Source organism: Erythrolamprus reginae, chromosome 9 (assembly GCF_031021105.1).
Source record: "Erythrolamprus reginae isolate rEryReg1 chromosome 9, rEryReg1.hap1, whole genome shotgun sequence".
Taxonomy (NCBI): Eukaryota; Metazoa; Chordata; class Lepidosauria; order Squamata; family Dipsadidae; genus Erythrolamprus; species Erythrolamprus reginae.
Window position 1 is genome coordinate 20,396,058 of NC_091958.1, and position 22,880 is coordinate 20,418,937.

Below are 22,880 nucleotides of genomic sequence, written 5' to 3' on the forward strand. Positions count from 1 at the left end.
AATATTTTTTGCAAATCAATAACAAAAAATAATAATTATTGTTCATAAATAATTATGTTTATAAATATCAGGATCACTAAGTGTCTTATTCAATGGTGAGTACCAGTAATAATGGTGAGTAAATGGTTGTTAAGGGAATGGGAAATGGTAATTTAGGGGTTTAAAGTGTTAAGGGATGGCTTGTGATACTGTCCATAGCCAAAAATGGTGTATTTACTTCCGCATCTCTACTTCACGGAAATATGACTTTCGCGAGCGGTCTCGGAACACATCTCCTGCGAAACTCGAGGGAACACTGTACTGCACAAATCATTCTCTTCTCTTTTCCACAACCACCATGGTATGAAACAACTGGACAGGAAGAAGGTGCAGAACAGAAAAGAATAATAGAGTTGGAGGTCTTCTACTCCAGGGGTCTCCAAGCGTGGCAACTTTAAGCCTGGCGGACTTCAACTGCCAGAATTCCCCAGCCAGTTGTCTGGGGAATTCTCAGAGTTGAAGTCCACCAAAGTTGCCAAACTTGGAGACTCTTGTTCTAGTCCAACTCCTTGTTCAAGCAGGAGACCCTATACCAGTGATGGTGAACCTATGGTACACGTGGCATCTGAAGCCATAGCTGAGGGCACACTGGGCATTGTCCTGTGACAACTCCAGCACACATGTGTGTGCTGGCCAGCTGATTTTCGGCCTTCCAGATGAAAGCCCATGGATGGCAAAAAATAGACTCAACGGACCTACCAGAAGTTCATTTCTGAACTTCCGGTAGGCCCATTGGGCCTGGTTTTTTGCCATCCACAGGCTCTGGAGGCTTTCCCGAAGCCTGGGGAGGGTGAAAAACAGCCCAACAGGGCTACCAGAAGTCCAGAGCCTTCAGTGAGGCCTGTGTGCATGTGTGTGAGAGCATTGTGGGAAGGGTTGTATGTGCATATGTGGGCGAGAAGGTATTGCATTATGGATGTGGGCGCATGGGCCCTTTCGGCACCCAGGCAAAAAAAGATTAGCCATCGCTTCCCTATACCATTCCAGACAAGTAGGTGTCCAGTCTCTTCTTAAGAGCCTCCAATCACAACAATTAACTTCTAGTTAATTGTTCTCACTGTTAGGAAATTTCTTCTTTCTTCTGGGTTGCTTCTCTCCTTAGTTTCCATCCATTGTGTCTTGTCTTGCTTTCTAATGCTTTGGGAAAAGGTTGACCCCCCCCTTCCTTTTTGTGGCAACCTCCTTAGATATTGAAAAACTGCTATCATGTCACCCCAAGTTTCATTAAACTAAACATGCAGAATTCCTGCAACTTTTCTTCATATGTTTTAGCCTCCAGGGCCCTAATCATCTGTGTTGCAAAATGGTGCATTTGCAGCGTTTAAAGTAAACACAGGGCTTTCTAGTTCTACACCAACTCTTAGCTGAGTATGAGAAAGAAACTAGCAAATGAAAAACAAAAAACCTGGATTAATATGAATGGAGTGTGTGTGCGTGTGCATGAATTGATTATCGCAATTTATTTATATATATATTTATTTATTTATTAGATTTGTATGCCGCCCCTCTCCATAGACTCGGGGCGGCTCACAACAATAATAAAACAGTATATAATAAGCAAATCTAATATTTAAAAAGTATCTAAAACCCTATTAATTTAAAGCCATTCAACGCAAGCATACCATACATAAAACTATATAAGCCAGGGGGAAATGTCTCAATTCCCCCATGCCTGACAGCAGAAGTGAGTTTTAAGAAGTTTGCGAAAGGCAAGGCGAGTGGGGGTAATCCTAATCTCCAGGGGGACTTGGTTCCAGAGGGTCGGGGCTGCCACAGAGAAGGCTCTTCCCCTGGGTCCTGCCAAGTGACATTGTTTAGTTGACAGGACCCGGAGAAGGCCAACTCTGTGGGACCTAACCGGTCACTGGGATTCGTGCAGCAGAAGGCGGTCTCGGAGATATTCTGGTCCGATGCCATGAAGGGCTTTATAGGTCATAACCAACACTTTGAATTGTGACCAGAAACTGATCGGCAACCAATGCAGACTGCGGAGTGTTGGTGTGACATGGGCATACCTAGGGAAGCCCATGATTGCGCTAAGATCGGTTGGACTAAGGCAGGGAATTTGGAAAAAACCCTCACACTCTTGTTCCCTGCCACAACCCAAGCAAAAAAATGCAAGTTGCTATTAGTATCTCATCTAAAACCTGAAAGCATCTCTTGAACAATTTTCTTGAGGAAAGATGAGAGTTTTGGAAAGATTCTTGTTAGCCAGAGAGAACTTGTGCAAAGAGGTAAGTTTTGGATTTGGAGAACAAGATTTATCTTCCCCACTACTTTAGTCTTGCTCTGCAGATATGAAACGCCAGGGTTGTAGTCTCGCAGTGACTATTATAGCTTACTTAGTTGAATAGCGAAAACAAAACTTTATGTGCCTTGAGGAAATGGTGTAAGGTTTATTGGGACTCTTTTGCAGTGTAAAAGTAGTATGTTTTGGTTCCGTTGGAGTGATACCCTGAAATTTTTAAAAAATCATTCTTTTTTCAATGCTACAATAGTAAGGAACCTGTGGGCACAGGATCTGCCTTTGAAATTGGATGCTCAAAGTCAAGTGCGAACGGTCATGTGTGATTGGTTTGATTGTTCAACAATCTTTCTTCAGTACCAAAACTGGTGCAATTACCTCTGAGTAAAGTACGTAATGTCCATTTTGAAGGGAGTGTAAGTTTGATCACATGGTCACAGCTGGCATTTTGACACTCTTAACTCCATCCCGAAGATGCCCCTGCCTTCTCTCTTCATGCCGTGCTACTTTTTCCAGAGTCAATTCTGTTTCTTTCGTGTTGATTCTGGGGAAATAAGCCTGTTTTCTCCTGTGGAGACCAGAGGTTTTCAGTCGGGGGGGGGGGGGATGGGACGCAGTGGGTAAAAAAAATGGAGCTCTTTTTAAAAGAATCAAGCATACAATTTTTAAAAAGTTTTGTAAAGAGTTTGACATGGTTTGATCCCTTAAAGAAAAGTTTGGAATACATTGATTTTACCTTGCATAAAGAAGCCTAATGAACATGGAAAACATGACTATAAACTATCTATTGGAAAGATTAGATCAAAGTGTGGGGCATATTTGAGAGCTTGTTCTACTGACGTGGTTGTGGCAGGACTGAAATAAACAAGTAATTCTGGATGAATTGGCTAATATGAAGAAAGAGGCTCCTTGATTAGAAAGCTTTCATTGTAAATGGAGAAAAATGTGAACTAAGCCACTCCTACCCAGTCACATGGTAGGTAAGACACTCCTACCCAGTCACATGATCATCAAGCCACACCCACAAAATAAGCCAAACCCACAGTGTGGCAGTAAAAAGTTTGGCAACCCATCACTGCTTTCTGCATAGCAAAGGAAGGAGATAGATTGGAACAGTAGTTCAAGGCTATCCTAATTATATTAAGTGACCATGGTTTCTTAGGACTAATGTTGTGTCCAATCTACCTAATCTGCTCATATTTCCCAGATTCTTGTCCAGCTTCAATTGGAAATTGGACAGAAGAGAATTGGGGAACCATTTGATGTGTTTGACTGCACCAATATTGGCAATGATGTTGTGTGAACCTTGATTAACGCAAGGTTCATTTTGCAATTGTTTCTCCACTGGCCTCTGACTTTCTGTGTTTCAACTCCATCCTATCAGGGCAAATTTCCTCACCAGGCTTTTTCAGAACAGGAAGTGAGTAGCCAATGGCATTTATGGGCAATAGAACAAAGTGTAAATAGGAACTATCCCCATCATTGCTCCCACAAATAGCTTCCTTTGCCATGTCAACAATAGTAACATTACCTCAAAAACTGTTTGGAGAGAGCATTGAAAGAAATTCTCAAACGCCCTGGGAATTTTAAATTTTAAAATTAGTCCGCCCCATCTAGCTTCATCATTGTCAGAGAGATTTTAGCATAATATGGACTGAAATTAAGTTTGTTTGTTTATTGCAATATCTCTGAACCCTTAAAATTATTTGCCAAAGTTGGAGTCTCGAGATCATCCAGAGTGCTTTAAGAAAAAATGACAACAAATTTGCTTTAGTTATTCTTTTCAGGACTTGGCTTTATCATTAAATCTATTAATCAAGTATTATTTTAAACTGGCTTTATTGTTATCTCAATATAGGCTATAATTGTTCAAGAAAGGTCTAACTTGTGGTATGGGCAAATTCACTATTAGCAGCTGGCTAATTTCCATACAGCACAAATGGGAGAATGTGTAGTGTCCATGCATAAATTTAAGCAAATACTAGTTTTGGTATGTAGCTGATGGTCAATTCGATTTTGTGAACTAATTTCTACATAAAGATTCATTTGAGACCTGGGACAGTAAGTCCAAAAAGCAGCTCTTTGCAGTATGCTGAGTTTACTTGAGTTTGTAAGTGTGAAATAAATGATTATGGTATTCAGCATAATTTCAAAAAAGTTTTCTTACTAAAAAAACCAAGTGAGAAGAACACAGATTAAAAAGAAATGCACACAAAAGGCTGAAAAAAACAGTCTAGTAACAAATTTTTAATTTCTAGTAAGCTTTAAAGAGTTGGAGAAGAGTTCTTTTCCTTTTTTTTTAACAAACCAGTTCAAGTACATGCCTTTGGATTATAAAAGTACCTGAAATTGCCTAGAATATTAGCATGCATAGCTTGTTAATATTTACAAGTATTTACACAGTGTGGGAAGAAAGGGGAAAGGAACATCTACATGTATTTACAATCTACATAGGAGAAGAGAAAGGCAGCTTAATTGTATTTTTTTTTTCTTAAAATACAGGTGTTTGAATAGTTAGCACATGCATATTGAGATATATTTTTTTGGACAAAAGAAGGCAAAAGTTTGGAGGACGGACCATTTGAAATCTGCTACGTGTAGCACAATACAAAAGTCCATTTATTTATTTACTTAAAAAACATGGTTCAGCTTTGAATCTACTCTAGTTCCATCAAATGCGGCTAAAATGGTCACGAAACACAATGGAGCATTATTTACCCTGGCAATGAATGCGATTAACTAGCTATCAAGAAGCTGCTGGTGAATGAAATTATCTAATATTTTTTCCTCATTATCCATCAACCAATATACAGGGATCTCTTCTTGTAAAGGCAGTGCCTAAGCTATCACCATTAATTATAGACGTGATATAAATGAGATGCTACAGTATGTACTAAATGAAATATGAACAAGACCAGTGTCTTTTAGCCTGAGAGATGCACTAAACTCAATTCACTGTACAGCAGACTATCTATGACACATTATATATTATAGAGGAGAAGCCTGGTTTATAGCCAGAGTCCAAACATTAGAGGCTGCTTACTACATCTGTATTATTGCAAAATACATTCCCTTATTAATTAGCTTCTGGAAGACAGAATTAACACTTAATACTTTATCATATCATGGCGTCCTCTTTCCATGTCCTTGCTACTCCGAGCACCTTTCAACCACTGAAATTTAAATAGGTAATGTGCAAATCGTCCAAAAACTTAAACCCAAAGAAATTGCAAGGTTTTCATTGGATTTTAAATGGCGATCTTTTTTTAAAAAGCTTAACAGCAATTTTCAATATCAAGAACACATACATTTTGTTCATAGGAACTTAGTAGATTTGGCCCTTAAACACTTATAGGAATAGATGTATCTGTTATTTTACGGGTTTTTAAAAAAATTAAAAGTCTTGAAAAGTTCAGTAGCTCTTTTATGGCCATTTGGATCAATTTCCCTTCGACCTCACAGTTCTTAAAAATCATCATCATCATCATTATTAAGCTTCCTATCAAATCAGATCAAACTGTTCAGTAGAAAATGAAGCCCGGATAACTTACATAACAAGATGCCTTTTTTTGGTTTTCCTTTTGAAATATTATGCATGAAGAAATACTTAATTTTAACTAATCAGCTCAAGAACATTAAAGGTTTGTAGAAATATATACAATGGCGTTAGATATACACGATGCATAGAAATAATACATTTAAATATTATCAAAGTTAATTCTAGATAAATCTTCAAAATACTTCAAAGAGAGATAACAGCAGAATGTACCAACAAGCTCTGGGTAATATCCTCTGTGTGTGGTGGGAAACGGGAGGGGGGTTGTTGTGTATTTGTGTGAGAGAGAGAGTCAGTGGAGGACGAGAAGTATACTTTTCATATCGGAAAGGACCATTCTGCCTTGGTGGGAAACCAAAGCTTACTCATAAGCGGTAATGAAGTCTACCCCTCTGACCTACTTTTATAATGTGTTTTATAAGTGAGCAATCTCCACGCTAATTTTAACCACCTCCATACTGATTTTAATACATGGTAATGATGCAGCCTCGTTGGTGATTCCAAGTAGAAGCCAACATAAAATTATTTTGGGGGAAACTGATTCATAATCTTCAGAGCACACATGGATAAGTTCTAAAATGCTTGGAAGACAGATGTTAGAGGTTTCCTGTATGGTTAATGGTATTTCTTCTTGCTGAAAATATGCTAAGCTACAAAACTAGGCATGGTTAAAGCTGTATAGTCTCCATTTATTCATTCCTGCCCTCCCAGAGAAGGGAATATGGACATGGACATTAATCCTTGCTGATCCTTTCATATTATTTATTGTTATCGTTGATTTGAGTGTGCTAGATGCATCCTGCATTACTGATGGGTGTGTACATTCCTAGCTCAGATCTCTCAGTTCCTGAACATACAAGATGGCTGACTATGTCTCCTAATTTTTAAGGAACATTTCTCTTTATGAAATCATCCCTAGATGAAAGGTGATTGAGGTTATTCTCTATTGAAAGGACTCTCACATCCAAATAATACTCTTAATTGGGGAGAACAGGGAATTTGGAGTTCTCCATGAATGTATTAATATGTCAACAACAAATTCAGCCAGTGTACACAAAAATATTGTCAGGTTTCCGACCCATGCCCTAATAAAATCAGCAGCCTCAAGCCATGCGGCAAGAAGAATCCAGTTGTTTATTAGGAGCACCATGTCGGCACGACCTAAGTGAAGGTGGTCCTTCTATAAAGTGCAAATTATATTTTAACACAGGAAAGAGACTCATGTCGGTGATGGCATGGAGTAATACAAATGCCATAATCATTTTTCAAAATATATTGATTATAGTTTATTTTGAACTTTCTGTGTCATTTAAAGTCTCCTTCCTTTTTCTTTCCTTTGTGTGTATGGGGCTGGGATGTTTTTAGGGCTGGATGCTAATTTTAGCCAACATAAACACTTTGGAACCAGCAATGTCTGAAAACTAAACATTTAGGCCTATAATGTCTTTCCACCAGGAGCACTAGACCACATTAGAATACTAATGGCTGCATTACTTATAATAATGAGATTTTAAAAACCATACATGCCTATGAAAATGCCCGCTTCCCCTGTAGCATTAAGACAGTTCAATATTAATTTGTATTCATTGCTTAATTGATTGCAATTATCCACCTCACCCCAAATGGCTATGCAGTCGTAACCAGCTACTAATATTTTATACTGAAGGGGGCTCCAATACTTTTCAAAAACGGCGTATGTTGAAAGGGCAGAAATCTTAGTGAACTTCGTTAGCTGTTTGAGATTATTTCCCAATTCTCCCCATATCTTCTTGCCCATCAAATACAGGTAGCGCTTGACTTACAAGAGTTTGTTTAGTGACCATTCAAAGTTACAACGTCAGTAAAATAAAAGTGACTTAAGACCGTTGTTCAAATTTACAATCATTGCCGCATCCCCATGATCATGCAATCAAAATTCAGATTCTTGGCAACAGGTTCATATTTATGACTCTCGCTGTGTCCTGGGGTCACATGATCATTTTTTGTGACCTTCTGCCAAGCAAATTCAATGCGAAAACCAGATTTGTGTAACAACCTTGTTATTAACATGACAGTGATTCCCCTAACTTCTAGCAAGAAAGGTCTCATAACAATATAAATGTTGGGTTCAATGGTGGTCATAAGTCAAGAACTAGCTGTCTACCTACTACTGACACTACCTACTCAGTTTAACCCTATCTTCTCTTTTCTTCTTGGATGAGAGATTCTAGAGTTACACCCAATGTAAGGGTCCTACGAACACTTACCATCTATAGGAAAAATAAATTAGCTACATATTCATCCAGAAAATATCCATGGGTGTTTCAAAATCATTGACATAGTACAAAAAAGGAATAAGCAGGCAGATGGTGTAATTATTCCAGGAGCCTTAGATAAGCTAAGGACCTAATTTGATAAACTATGACGGGGAACTTACTTGCTTATTTTTCCAAATTGAGCATTCTCACATATCTGAATTGACTGCTGTATTTATTGAGTTTCTATAGCCAAACACCTCAAGGATGTGACCCTGGCTGGCTAACAATACTTAAAGACAGAATCAAATCCATATGACAAAATTATAAATATCATAAATAACAGCCAGGAAAAACAGTAAGAATCATTCCCAACAGTCAACGGGTTCAATCCCATGAAGGGACAAAGTTTCACGCTCATCTCCATTTCTAGGGAATATTAAGATGGCAGAATTTGTCTGGAGTCAAGAGTCACACTAGATTTGTGTGGACAAGGGACTTATCCCTGTATCGGCGGAAACTGAAGTCAATTTATTTGCATTGTTCCCTATCCCTTGCAAACACTCTTTAACCCTGAAGATAGGACATGGACAATTCCTCCTACTCTACCTTTTCTATCAACCACTGAAGTTGATAGAAAGGTGTGAGAACCTTGTCTATCATTCTTGGAGGGAGGAGGAGAGAAAACCTTTGATCCTAGGACTACCGGATTGGCCTCCAACTCTTTGGGGGATCTCAAAACTTTAACTTAAAACATTTGGAAATACTACAGTTATTTTATACATCTCATGGGAAATATTAATCAATAGGCTATCCCATGTTTTTCAATGTATTTAGCAAAACATAGAAGACTGCCATTTTTTGCAGGAAGATCAGAACAAAAAAAATCAGAATCAAAATTAGAGAAAGAGAAAATGGCACAAACATCATGTACCTTAAATATCAAACACTGAAAATCATGTCAACTGTCTTGTTTGGAAAGGCTGGATTAATATATTAATGGCAATACGGTAATATTAGTCCAATCACCAATGATGTATAAATATTTGTTATTAATTATTATTTGGAATTTGGCACTTTGTATCCTAACATTTAAGAAAAAAGTGCTTAGTAAGAAAAAACATTGGAAAGTTTTTCTATTAACAATTATTTATTGATGTTTATTATTATTATAAAACAAAAAAAAATGTGGGTCGCCAGAGAAAGATGGGTTCAGCCTATTTTTCTCTCCCTTCTAGCTCACGTTGGGATTATATAACTGCTGCCCTATTTATGAACCTTATCAGCAAACTGAACAGATCGAAACTAATGTTCAAATCAAGCCTGTAGAACTTCCAAGCGAGTTGGGGTTTTTTTAAAAAACGAAATCCCACGGTTTAATTGGGTTTGTTTACGAAAAGGAATTCCTCTTTGCTCTTCCAACTGCCATTTTCCAGCTGCCTCCACTTATGCAACAGAGTTATACCTGATATAGAAATTGAAAGCTGTTTTCTGTAGCACCCACACTTGCAGGAATCTCCTTGGTGGAAGTACGGCCAGCTCATTCCACCAAGAAAGCAAGACTGAACAGAAAAAAAAGTTCTTGGAAAAAAGCCCTAGCAAAAAAGAAAATAGGGCTCCCTTCAGTTCTTTTGGTCTTATGTAAGTAGACACAAGCACAAATTAGGTTATGCAAATTTACACAAAGGCAGCCAATTGACTAAACCTCATCCAATTACACAACTCAAATTCCTTTAATTCAGTGACAGCACTAATTAAAATCCCCGTGATTATTTGACAAACGTTCAATTTAGTTGGGTCATAGCCTGAGCAATAAGTGATGTACGTAATGAGGAAGGGTGTTTAAAGCGTACAATTAATTCACAACGGGCCTTTCTTCTCTATCTGTTGGCATTGTTATGAATAATAATATAATAAATAATGTTTTTTTTAAAAAATTGTATCCCTACTTTCCACCCCCACCCCTCTATATATTAACTATATTCACACTAGCATAAATAACAGATAAGTAACCTCCCTCCTATAATTTCATAATTGGACTCAGACTTTTCAGAAACTTGGATAATATGTACTTTGGCAGGAGGGGGAAAATTAATATTTTGCATAGTTAGTATTATCTTTTCTTCTACCCTTAGGGAAAGAAATGTTTAGAAATCACACTAGAAATGACAACTATTATTTGCATTGATCCATAAAGTAAGATATTTATGGTATAAAATTATTCAAACCTGCTGAAGGACTAACTAAAAAAGACAGTTTCTGTATTGGGCTATGAGTAATTTATGTCATATTTTCCTAAAAACAGTAGTAGATAGTTTAACCAAACTCTTTTTTTGTTTCTCTTCTTAGAAAAAAAACACATTTCTAGACATGGAAACAAGGGGGAAAAGTCTCTAATAAGCTGCCAGATTCTAGATTTGAAAGTTCTTATTGGAATATAAGTAGCCACGTGTCTTTAAATAGATCACAAAGCAAATCTCCATCCTTTTCCCCAAATTCAGACAATTGAAACTCAACTCTAATTTAATAATATTTTCTCACTGTGTAATAACAAAGACCTCCAGAACTAGTTTTAAGTCCATAACTTGAAGCCCCAAAGTCCACTTTAGCTATTTGCTAACAAGTTAGATCTTTAGGTAAGTGCCATCACATAATTCCCCAATGAATGGACATTCATTAGGAAAGATCCTTTTCCATCAACTAAGACTTCATTGGAAATTCATATATATGTGTGCGTGCATGCCCATAGACCAGGGGTCTCCAACCTTGGCAGTTTTAAACCTGGAGGACTTCAACTCCCAGAATTCCCCAGCCAGCTGGGGAATTCTGGGAGTTGAAGTCCTCCAGGCTTAAAGTTGCCATGGTTGGAGACCCCTGACATAGACAGTGTTGGCAACATTTCCCATTGCATTCTATGCCGCTTGACATGGTGGACATCTCTATGTTTATTTAGAATTTAAAAGAAATCAGTAAGTGATCAGTTACCTACTTGGCCAAACAGGCTCTGAAATCCCAAAGGATATTTGGGGTTTGATCTAAAACTTCAAATTCATTCCCCAAATGAATTGTCCTATTAAAGTTAACAACGGACTTGCAGGTGGGGTAATTCTTTTCAATGTAAAAAATATCGGGGGCAACGTTTGACACTTGGGATGGATCCCGTCATCCAATCCAAATGGTTACTTTAGCCAAGTCATAGGAATCTGTCCCATTTAGAAGCAATGGCATATTTCCTTCCTTCCTTCCTTCCTTCCTTCCTTCCTTCCTTCCTTCCTTCCTTCCTTCCTTCCTTCCACAAGAGTTGGTATATTCTCTTAACCCCAATTACTGTCATGGAATTGCTGATGTAGTCGTCCCCCACCTATCTCTTCTCCCCCACCAAAAACTGCTGAGAGACCTTGCAGAAGGCTGTTCATAGATCTTAGTGAGCTTTCATTTTAGCAATGTTTATTCATTGGGGTGGGGATGGGGGGGGGGTGAAACAAGAAAGACCTTTGCTGGCGACTCTGCAGCAAGCACAAGCTGTGCATCTTCTGGAATTATGTCCATTGTCACTTCAATGTCTAGGCGCTTCCTAATCTGTACCTGGAGATATATTCCTACTGTACATGGATACAAAGGACAGCCATAGAGATTCTTATTTGTTGCTTTCTCTCTCTCTTTTTAGCAGAGATGACTTAGCAAATTTAGCCAAACACCCAAAACAACTTGCAAACTCACCTCTTCAAACTTTGGTTGAATGAAAACAACCCCTAACCAGAAAGAAGAGAGCCTCACGCGCAGACAAAAAAACCCCATTTATACATCTCTTCAAGCTGTTCGAATTACATTCACTTTTAACCTCAAATGCTAACAAAGCCTGTGTGTGGAACACTTTGGTGTCGCTAGGCTGGATTCAGCAATCCACCCTTCCCTTCCAAATCATATTCTTCCAGGGGGGAAGAAACACTTCTTCAAATTGATTCTGGAGGGGAAAGGCTAGAATCCATGTGATTATCCAGCTACGTTTATCGAGCTGCTACTTAAAGGAGAATCCTTACTCATCTGAGAAAAGATGGATTCAATCACATTGAACTAGGCAGCACACCAGTATATATTTTAGAAAGGATTTATAGAGAAATTAATAATTTTGTATTATGGATTTTTTTTCCTAGGATTATACAAGAGTTACTAACAAAATACTGCATTTTGTTTGTACTGGAATTAGAAGATATTTGGCATTGTATTAAAGTGTATGAAAGAAAAAGCAATAAAAAATTTCACATCCCAAAACTTGGCACCACTAAGGATAAGATGGATGGCACAGGGCAGGGCTCGTCTGGACTCACTCCGAATCCAGGCCAAGTTGCTAATCTGCCCTTGATGAGCACACAGGTTTTGTCGAGCCTGTCAGGTTCTAAGCTTTGCGTTCACAACATGTCTCCCCCTCACTCACTTTTGTCGTCGTTTTGTTTCAATTACAGCAACAAGGAGCGGCCACCACCGTCTACTGTACTGTCGCGGCCGAACTGGAAGGCCTGGGAGGGATGTATTTCAACAACTGCTGCCGCTGCGTGCCATCCCGACAGGCGGAGGACGGAATGGACGCGGCTGCCTTGTGGGACCTGAGCGAGAAGCTCATCCAGGAAAGAGTTGGCAGGCAGGGCAAGTAAGGAGGAGAAAGACCAGCCCGTACAGAGATCTATACTCTCGGACGGAGAGGGGTGGGTGGGTTAGGTGGGGGTTTTGGGGAGGCGGAGCTAAAGAAATGTGCCGATATTGGAACGCTTCCAATCCTATCATCTAGAACACTGATGGCGAACCTTTTTTTCCTTGGGTGCCGAAAGAGCGAGCACACCCATAATTCAAGGCCTGGGGAGGGAGAAAACAGCTTTCCCCACCCACCAGAGGCCCTCTGGAGGCTGGAAATGGCCTCTTTCGCAATTTCTGGTGGGCCCAGTAGGCTCATGTTTCACCTCCCCAGCCACAAAGGCGTCCCTGGAGCCAAGGGTGGGTACCTAGAAGCCAAAACCACCCTTCTAGAGCCTCTGTGTGAGCCAAAAATCAGCTGGCCGGCACACACATGCATGTTGGAACTGAGCTAGATCAATAGCTCGTGTGCCAGCAAATATGGCTCTGCATGTCACCTATGGCACCCGAGCCATAGATTCGCCATCACTGATCTACAAAGTTAGAGCTCCAGATTAGTTAGCGTTAAATGAAATGGTAGCAATCATGACCAGCAGAAAAACAGACGGGAGGGAAATACGAATGGCACGGGGCTAATGGAGAGCATAATTTTGCTAGTCTTAATTCGCTCAGCTTTGCTTCCTATGATTAATGTCTGAACTTTTTAATTTTTTTGTTAAAGATAGAGATAGGCTTAATTAGTGCTTAGTTTTGTTTCCTATGAATATAGTCTGAACTGTTTTTTTAAAAGAAGATAGAGAAGGAAATGTCCAACGGAGGCCCTAAAGAAAGTTGGAGAATAAGCATTTTTGGGAAGGAAAAAAAACGGAAGCTGAATTTGCACATTACCATTTTGTAAGAATAATGCCACTCCCCCTGTGCTTTGTTGGGTTTTTTTTTCCAGTGCACAAAATAAAGTGTGGAGTGCCTGACTGTATGTTTTAAAACAGATACACACACCAGGGATATCCCTGCTCCCTGCTATAATGGATGCTTGGTAGCAGGACTAAAAAAAAAATAACTTTTCTGCAATGGGTTGAATTGGCTTTTGGAGAAGTTTGATTTCTATACTGTGCTTGGAAAAATAAAACACACGTAAAACGTAAAATAGCATCCCAGGACAGGAGTCTTCAATCTTGGCAACTTTAAGACTTGTGGACTTCAACTCCCAGAATTCTCCAGCCAGCTGGCTGAAGAATTCTGGGAGTTGAAGTCCACAAGTCTTAAAGTTGCCAAATTTGGGGACCTGTGCTCTAGGAATTTCAGTTTGTTATTTGGATTCTCCTCTCTAAGGAGAAAACCCTATGTGGTTTTGCTTCCTGCATTTAAATGTTCAGTAAAACAATCCCAAGTATTAATTAATCGAAAAGTCTTCTTGATAGCAAATGAAAACCACTTTGCCTAAAAAGAGAAGATTCTCAAAGTCCAGGTTATACCCTTAAATATATATAGTACAATATCCATAAAATATGTTATTAAAAGATACATTTGCAAACCATTCTCTAAATACTGCAGGGGGGACTTGTTTCTTTACAAACACATAGGTTGTAAATAACCAGAGGGAGTAAAAGTTGGGAATTTTAAGGAAAGTTGGATGTACAGGAAATATCACCAGCATTGGCCCAGTTCACTCGGCACTATGTTCATTCAGTTTTTTTTCTTTTTCAATTTAAATGTAATAAAAGAACATGCTTGAGTACTGTCACCTGAAGAGAAATGGTTCCTGTGAATGTCTTAGTTCCTTTTGTTTAGTTTTGTTTATTTTTTAAGAAAAGAAAACTTGAGGAAAAATAAAGAATTCTTTGACGCCATGAAAATTCACTTTTTTTCCTTGTTCTATCCCAAGTTCATTTGTCTGTAGGTTTTTATTTTTATTTTTCCCCATTGTTTTGTGCTTTGTAGCTTTACTCTTCATGCCAGGAAATCGTTGTAAGCCATCTGCAAACTGGCATCGTGTTACCTGCAATAAAGAAGCAAATAAAATTATGGTTAATTCTACGTTGTAGTGTTTCCATTTGTGGGGATGTATGTTCTTTACTGACATTTATTTCATTACGTTTGAGTTGCTTGGTTTCACACCTTCTAAGGCTGTGTTCTCCTGTGCCCTTGTTAGGTTGCCACGAAGAACAGTGACTAACAATAATTTGCTTAATGAACATAATCATTAAGAATTTCAGCAGACATATTCAGGGTTTTTGATTGGTCCAAATTTCAGAAGGGTTGAATCTAGTCCAAGGAAAATGATTTTGTCTCCCTCTTAATTTAACTTATGGACCAAGGGTTACCAAAAGCTGTAAAGAAATACTATAAGCATACATTCCTGATGATATCTACAATACTTTAGATACATATAGAGAATATTTTCTTGGAAGAATTGGAGGTATTGCAAATAAAAATGTGTTTTCCTTCTGGTAGGAGAAAAGGTTTTTCGTCATGTGGGGAAAAATATTTGTACCATTCTTCATATTTCCCCTGACTATCTATCTGTCTGTCTGTCTGTCTGTCTGTCTATCTATCCATCTATCTATATCATCTACTTATCATCTATCTGTCTGTCCATCTATCCATCTATCTATCATCTATCTATCTTCTATCTATCATCTATCATGCATCCATCCATCTATCTATCCATCTATCCATCTATCTATCATCTATTTATCTTCTATCTATCTATCTATCTATCTATCTATCTATCTATATCATCTATCTATCTATCTATCTATCTATCTATCTATCTATCTATCTATCTATCAGTAACTGAATTTAAACATGCCTGGGATAAACATATATCCATTGTAAGATAAAATAAAGGAAATAGTATAAGGGCAGACTAGATGGACCATGAGGTCTTTTTCTGCCGTCAGTCTTCTATGTTTCTATGTTTCTATCTATCCATCTGTCCATCTATACATCTATACAACCTCATTCACAAGGTGGACTAGATTACCTTTGCTCCCATTCCCAAAAGGCACCCCGTAAACAATACTTGGGCATTTAAGGCTTGTAATGTTGTACAGATGTTACCTCGTTACATTTCCATCATCCTTCACTACAAATTGTGATGGGTAAGACAGATAAGAGAAGGTCCGAGTATACAAAGAGATGAACCATGCTTTACTCTTTCCTGTTTTGGCACATCCAGTGCAAAAGAAAACAAAACTCAAAAACGTGTTCCTCTGTTGTTTTGGTGATTAAGAAGCTGAAGAAGCATCACATTTTCTTCTCTCTAGATGCAAGTCAATCTGGTGTCTATTTTGCATACCACCTCTCTGAACCTCATGCATTGCCTACACTGTTTCCCATTATGTGCAAGAATAATTTTTATTGAAATACTTGTATAATATACATAATCATTATTCAAAACTGATAAACAGAGAACCAAAAGATAAACAAAAAACCACAACAACAAGAAATAAAACAAAAACTCAAAAGAAAAAAGGGAAAAAAAGAAAGGTACTAGCATCTACATATACTATTGTAACTATGACTCTTGCTATGATACATGTTGGGCCCTTTATTTGTTAAAAACGAGATAAACAATTCGTTTCTCTCCCAACTTCCAAATCTTCAACATAAATTCTTAATAATCTTGTGTACTTTATGTCTCGTTGTTTAATCTATCTTTGTACGATGTCTTTGTCTAACCCTAAATTTGCCAGTTGTCTTTACATGTTGATATTTATAGTGTTAATCACAGTAAGATTTAACTCACTCTTATCTCTACTCTATTGTATAGTTCTAAAAATTCGCATTTATGTCACTTCTATACTACTAATCTCAATTTGTTTTATTTTTCTTATTCAACCATCCATGCCATTCTATGACAGTGTTTCCCAACCTTGGCAACTTGAAGATATTTATCTATCTATCATCCACCCACCCACCCACCCACCCATCCATCTATCCATCTATCCATCTATCTATCATCTAATCTCAATTTGTTTTATTTTTCTTATTCAACCATGCATACCATTCTATGGCAGTGTTTCCCAACCTTGGCAACTTGAAGATATTTGGACTTCAACTCCCAGAATTCCCCAGCCAGCGATTACTGGCTGGGGAATTCTGGGAGTTGAAGTCCAGATATCTTCAAGTTGCCAAGGTTGGGAAACACTGTTCTATGGTGCCCGTGCATTTAGGTCAAAAGAGGTTTGGTAGGGTGGAACATGACTGGCCCCACAAATTCAAAAAAACAATTTTCCTGGGATTATGTAAACCCAGGAACAATAGCAACTTCTTTTGGAAGGAGGTGAGTGCCTACCTCAATTGAGAAAGGAATGGAAAACTTATCCAAAGAAGGAATAAAATCTGTGTTCCTAAAACGTACATAGATTGCCCGTATTGGCTCATATATTTATAGCAAGCTGCTAAAGAAAGGAATACATTAGATTCTCAAGCAGAATTGTTTTACTAAACTGGACTTTGCTACACAAAAGAAATCTAGTCTTGGTCACCCAATTGGCTCCTTACCACTGCGGTCCTTGCTTCCCATCACTTCAGAAACCTCTCTTTAAGCCACCGAGGTAGCAATGTTTAAAAGGAATGAAATGGCTTTGTGATAAATAAAAAGGAACAATATTTCCAAAATAATTGCTTCTTTGCACTTTGATAAATGGTTGAAGTTCTCGATAATTCAAAGCCATTAGCTTTAAATGCTGCATTGTGCTTTGGTACATAATTCAGTGCATTTCCCTTTAGTCAAATTTATTTATTGATCTGTTGATAGATGAAGCATCGGATAATTTATCTAAATTGGTGCCTGAAAGTTTTTCTTTCTTCACTAACAGCTTCCATTCTCAGATTCATTAATGATAGCATCTATCTCTACATGCATTTTTTTTTCTGGCGGAACTTAAGTTTGTTGGAAAAGAACACCACATATATCGGAGGAAAACGCTGCCTCTCATATTATTATTGTTGACGTGTCTAGCTTTTCTTATCTTGGTGCACAGATATATGGTTAGCTGATGCCCTCGGATATTTCGGAAAGTGGTGGAATTTCTTGGATTATGAAGGAGACGGCAAAAAGAGTCCCACTTTTAGACGTGCAAGATTCCGTTCATGTAGCTTCAGAATAAAATAGAATTCAGAATAAAATAGAATTAGGTTATCTTGCTATAGTATTTCCTTTGTGGGTTTTTTTTTCTGGCTGACATCAATCCTGCAAGTCTGAAAGTACAAATCTCTCACTGTCTCCTTTAGAGATTGAGAAATTAGAAAGGGTCTCATTTAAGAATGTCCAGCCCTCTGTCTCTACCTGTCTGAATAATTTTATTATTTTGTTATTGGGGCTCACCATGACATGAGGAATTGTATTAATAGGTTACGGTCTATTATCTGACCATTCTCTAAACCAGACCTGGGCAAGGGGCGGCCGGCGGGTGGCATCCGGCCCACCTGCTGTCTGTGACCAGTCCGCAGAGGTCAGGGACTGCTCCAGTGCGAGGATGAAAGAGCTCCCCGCGTCTGCTGGGACTCCTCCGGTTCCTGCTTTCCTGATGAAATCATGAGGAAAGCAGGAACCGGAGGAGTCCCGGCAGACGCGGTGAGCTCTTTCATCGTCGCACTGGAGTGGTCCCCGACCTCCTACCAAGAGCAGCCGAGCACAGAAATCACGCAAACACTCCAGCCCAGTGACTGGTACACCATGTTGCCATAAAGCAAACAATTAGGGGTCTATAGAGTGGGTCTGGGTGTTTAAGTCAGGCCAGGGTCTGGGTCTTTAGAGTGGTCAGCGCCGAAAAAATCCCCTAACTCTGAGCAGTACAGGAGTGGTACACAGATACCACGTGCTTCCTCCCCTGTCCCCTGCAACAGCTATATACAGTATTGGGTAGAACTGAGTTAATTATATTAGTCCGGCCCTCTAAAACCATCCCAATTTCTCATGCGGCCCCATGGCAAAATTAATTGCCCACCCCTGCTCTAAACAGTGGTTATCAACCTTCCTAATGCCGGGACTTATTAATACAATTCCTCATGTCGTGGTGAGCCCCAACCCTAAAATAATAAAATTATTCGGAAACTCAAGGGTGGGTTCTAACTTACCTCGTTTCCGGTTCGCTTCCTTTTACATTGTGTGGGAGGGCATGCACTGCACACATGCGCAGTGCTAATTTTTTTCATTGCAAAAAAAAAACAAAACCAAAAGTAAGATGGTGATGCATGCACAATGCCGGAAATTTGGCTTCTATGCATGCTCAGAAGTTCCCATGGTACATATATATTTTATTTTATTTTATTAATTTATTATATTTGTCAAACAAGTATAGAATTATAGTTTATATTAACATAACAATGTATAAAGAAGTGATAAAAGGACAATAGGACACAAGGACAGGGACGGTAGGCACAATAGTGAGCTTATGCACACCCCTTACAGACCTCTTAGAAAAGGGGAGAAGTCAACAGTAGATCATTTAAGGTTGAAGATCTTGGGGTTAGGGGAAGAAGCAACAGAGTCAGGTAGTGAGTTCCAGGCATTGATTACTCTGTTGCTGAAGTCATATTTTCTGCAGTCATGTTTGGAGCGATTTACGTCTGGTTTGTATCTATTACATGCTCTTGTGTTGTTATTGTTGAAGGTGAAGTAGTCACTAACAGAATGTATTGCAATCATCTATTTGCATGTGGATGGACCCGCCTGGAGGCAGACAGAGGAGCGGGGTCTCAGTTCCTAAGACCATTGGAAAAATGTGCTTTCCGATGGTTTTAGGCGCCCCCCTGTGAAAAGGGTCACAACCCACAGGTTGAGAACCGCTGCTCTAAGCAGCATCTTCTGGCTCCATTTCCCAAGGCCATTCCCACATAATATTACAGCGGGTCCAGTAGCCACCTCTGATCTTTGCAAATGTATTATTGGTGTAAAGCAGTTGCTGCAAGAGCTTTGTATGAATGTTGACTACAATGCAAGTGTCCACAGCTCAAAATGAGCACGGCCCAGTCAAGAATGTAGTAGAACAATCTAAATGTAATTTAAACCCAACATTTATTAGAACTACATCACTAAAACTACAAGAGCAAGCGACTGCCCCCTGTGTATTGAATACTTTACTGCATCGGTTACTTTATTTATTTATTTTATTTATTTATTTATTAGATTTGTATGCCGCTCCTCTCCGTAGACTCAAGAAGAGGTTATTATTAGTATAAAAATGGGAGATTAGATTAGATTAGATTTATTGGATTTATATGCCACCCCTCTCCGAAAACTCGGGGCGGCATCCAACTCTTTGGAAGGAATAAAATACATGATTTTTTTTTTGCCCTAAACAGAGATCTTTTCCACAGTATAAAAGGCAAACATCCTTAGGGTGAAAAGCTGAGCCTTTTTCAGCAACACTGCAATAATTTGACTTATGTCAAGGTTGAATAGCTTTCTGCCAGGTGTTAAAACTCATGACCTTTCCAACCAAATACACTTATACTAACCAGTTTACCACTGGGACAATCAATATCTTGTAAGTGAGAGAGTCTAGACAGTTTCTCTTTTGTCCTTTGCTGCTTAAGAATTGATAATTATATCTGGCTAGAGAAAAGAATGGCCTCGGCTGTTTGATAAACACTTCCTCTCTCTGCTGCTGCTGTAATTCTTTCTGGTTTTCCACTCCTATAAACTTTACTTTCCCTGTTCTGATCAACCTGGATTCTGGGCGAGCGCCTGCCCGAATTAGAGGGATTTTTACAAATCAAATCTATGTGTTTGGTCATATGGAAACCGTTTGCAAATGGCGGGGGGAATAAGAACCACTCCAAGCACAGTAAAAATAATAGAATAAAGTTTTCTAAACAAAATAAATGCTGCTGCGGTTCCTGATTTCTTAAGCCACTTTCTTTTTTCCTGCCCTCAATCTGGAGAAATGAACCCTTACTCAACTTCCAAGCTTCTTTCTACAGGGCTAAACTAGGTTAGTCTTTGGGTTTTGGTGTTTGCACTCAAATATAATGACTTGCTCTTCCTTTAAAGATGCCTCTTGACAAATCTGAATGCGTCTGAATCACCTTTGAGTAGCCACAAAAGTCCCATAGAAAAACAAAATATTTTAAAAACCCACCAAGCTCTGGATTTTATTATTTAACCCAGAACTCTTCCATAGCTCTCTGTGTAGAGAGTGATACTTCTCAATTGTTGAAAGATTGTCCTAAATTCTTTTAAAAATATCCTTTGTGGTGAGGTTCCATGAATTAGCGGCAGATCTTTAAAACTGGAGAATTCATTTTTAGTCAGATTCGGAGGGTAGCTGGTGACTGCCCCAACGACAACAGTTGTTATCTCCTGTGATGAAGGAATACCTAATAGTGTGTGGTGTGTAAAACAGTTGTTATTGTAATCCAGTAACTGCAGAGAATCTCTGGTCACAGAAATAAAATGTGCATCAGTGTGTTGTGGTTGGCTCGCGTCCGGCTCCTTTGGTCATGGACTTTGAGGAGAATGAACCCAGTCCATCTGGGTATCACAGGCCAGTGTGTTTACTAAAGGAATCGGAAAGTGAGAGTGAGGGAGAGTTAGGGACTGGGAAACCTCCAGAGACTGCAGAACCCCCAGCTGTGCTAATGGGGGAGTCAGATGAGGAGGAGAATATTGTGGACCCAATATTAGATGCTAGCGTAAGAAGAATGTGTGGGAGACAAGAATATCTCCAGCAACATGGAGTTTGAGTCCTTCGGGATTGGGCAGCATAGAAGTCGAATGAATGAATGGATGGATGGATGGATGAACAAGCAAACAAACAAACAAACAAATATCTAGGTGTTGAATACTTCTATGCACAGCTTGTCACCACTGAGAGTATAAAAGGGAGGATGATGGGAAACCTTGGTGCAGACGTTTAGTGTTCCTATATGGAGATGGAGAGAGTACTAGCAGCCGAAGAGTCTCTCTCTTAAATCCTTCTGCAATCCTGAAATCCTGGTTTTTGAGGGCATTTGTGAGTACCTATCAACGCTGAGAACTAATGACTTGAATTTATTACCTTATGCTTGTTATGAACTGTGCTTATAACGGTGGACTTTTGGCATTCGGCCTGACATTCCTATGATTTCATTGCTGTTTCCAGCATGATTCTTTGTAAATAGACAAATATGCATAGTGACTTTGCTTTCGAGTCTTCATTGGGGATTAATTACTGCTAAATAACTGGGCCAGAGAGAATACAGCGGAGCTCTCAGGAGGAAGGATTTGACTCAGATAATGCAAGGCAGATAATATCAGGTAGACAATGTAGACAGTTGCTTTCATCCAAAGAAAAACACCTGGGAGATGAAGGCCTGAAACTATTCAAGCCCTTTCAGGACAACGTGGATTGCCCAAATCAGCAACCATCAGCTGACAACTAAGAGTTAAGCCTATTTTCAGCACAAACGGGCAATGCTGGTAACTCTGTAAGCTTGCTAAGTCTTATGTCATAGCAGGGGATCTGAGAGGACCAACCTGTCCAATTTCTCCAATTCTCCTATTGGAGAATTTAGACAAAAGAGCTGAGGTGGCGCAGTGGGTAGAGTGCTGTACTGCAGGCCACTAAAGTTGACTGCTAGATCTGCAGGTCAGCAGTTCAAATCTCATCACCGGCTCAAGGTTGACTCAGCCTTCCATTATTCCGAGGTGGGTAAAATGAGGACCCAGATTGTGGGGGCAATAGTCTGGCTCTGTTAAAAAGTGCTATTGCTAACGTGTTGTAAGCCGCCCTGAGTCTAAGGAGGAGGGGGGCATAAAAAAATCAGATAGATAGATAGATAGATAGATAGATAGATAGATAGATAGATAGATAGATAGATAGATAGATAGATAGATAGATAGATAGATAGAGATAGAGATAGATAGATAGAGATAGATAGATAGATAGAGATAGATAGATAGATAGATAGATAGATAGAGATAGATAGATAGAGATAGATAGATAGATAGATAGATAGAGATAGATAGATAGATAGATAGATAGATAGATAGATAGAGATAGATAGATAGATAGATAGATAGATAGAGATAGATAGATAGATAGAGATAGATAGATAGATAGAGATAGATAGATAGATAGAGATAGATAGATAGATAGATAGATAGATAGATAGAGATAGATAGATAGAGATAGATAGATAGATAGATAGATAGATAGAGATAGATAGATAGAGATAGATAGAT

At 38.9% G+C, this 22,880-nt stretch overlaps 1 protein-coding gene and 1 long non-coding RNA gene across 3 annotated transcripts in view; one reads left to right on the forward strand and one right to left on the reverse strand.

Moving 5' to 3' along the window:
* WWOX (WW domain containing oxidoreductase) overlaps nucleotides 1-14,740 on the forward strand; it is a 760,885-nt gene extending 746,145 nt beyond the window's left edge. Inside the window, exons 9-10 of the mRNA XM_070760427.1 lie at nucleotides 12,538-12,722; nucleotides 14,645-14,740. Of these exons, the coding sequence (XP_070616528.1) occupies nucleotides 12,538-12,722; nucleotides 14,645-14,675 (216 nt within the window). The 3' untranslated portion in view covers nucleotides 14,676-14,740. The remainder of the gene's footprint in view (nucleotides 1-12,537; nucleotides 12,723-14,644) is intronic.
* Nucleotides 13,404-22,880, reverse strand: part of LOC139171923 (uncharacterized) — a 429,008-nt gene continuing 419,531 nt past the window's right edge. For both annotated transcript variants that reach the window (XR_011559818.1, XR_011559819.1), the window contains exon 4: nucleotides 13,404-14,702. This is a non-coding gene — a long non-coding RNA (uncharacterized lncRNA). The remainder of the gene's footprint in view (nucleotides 14,703-22,880) is intronic.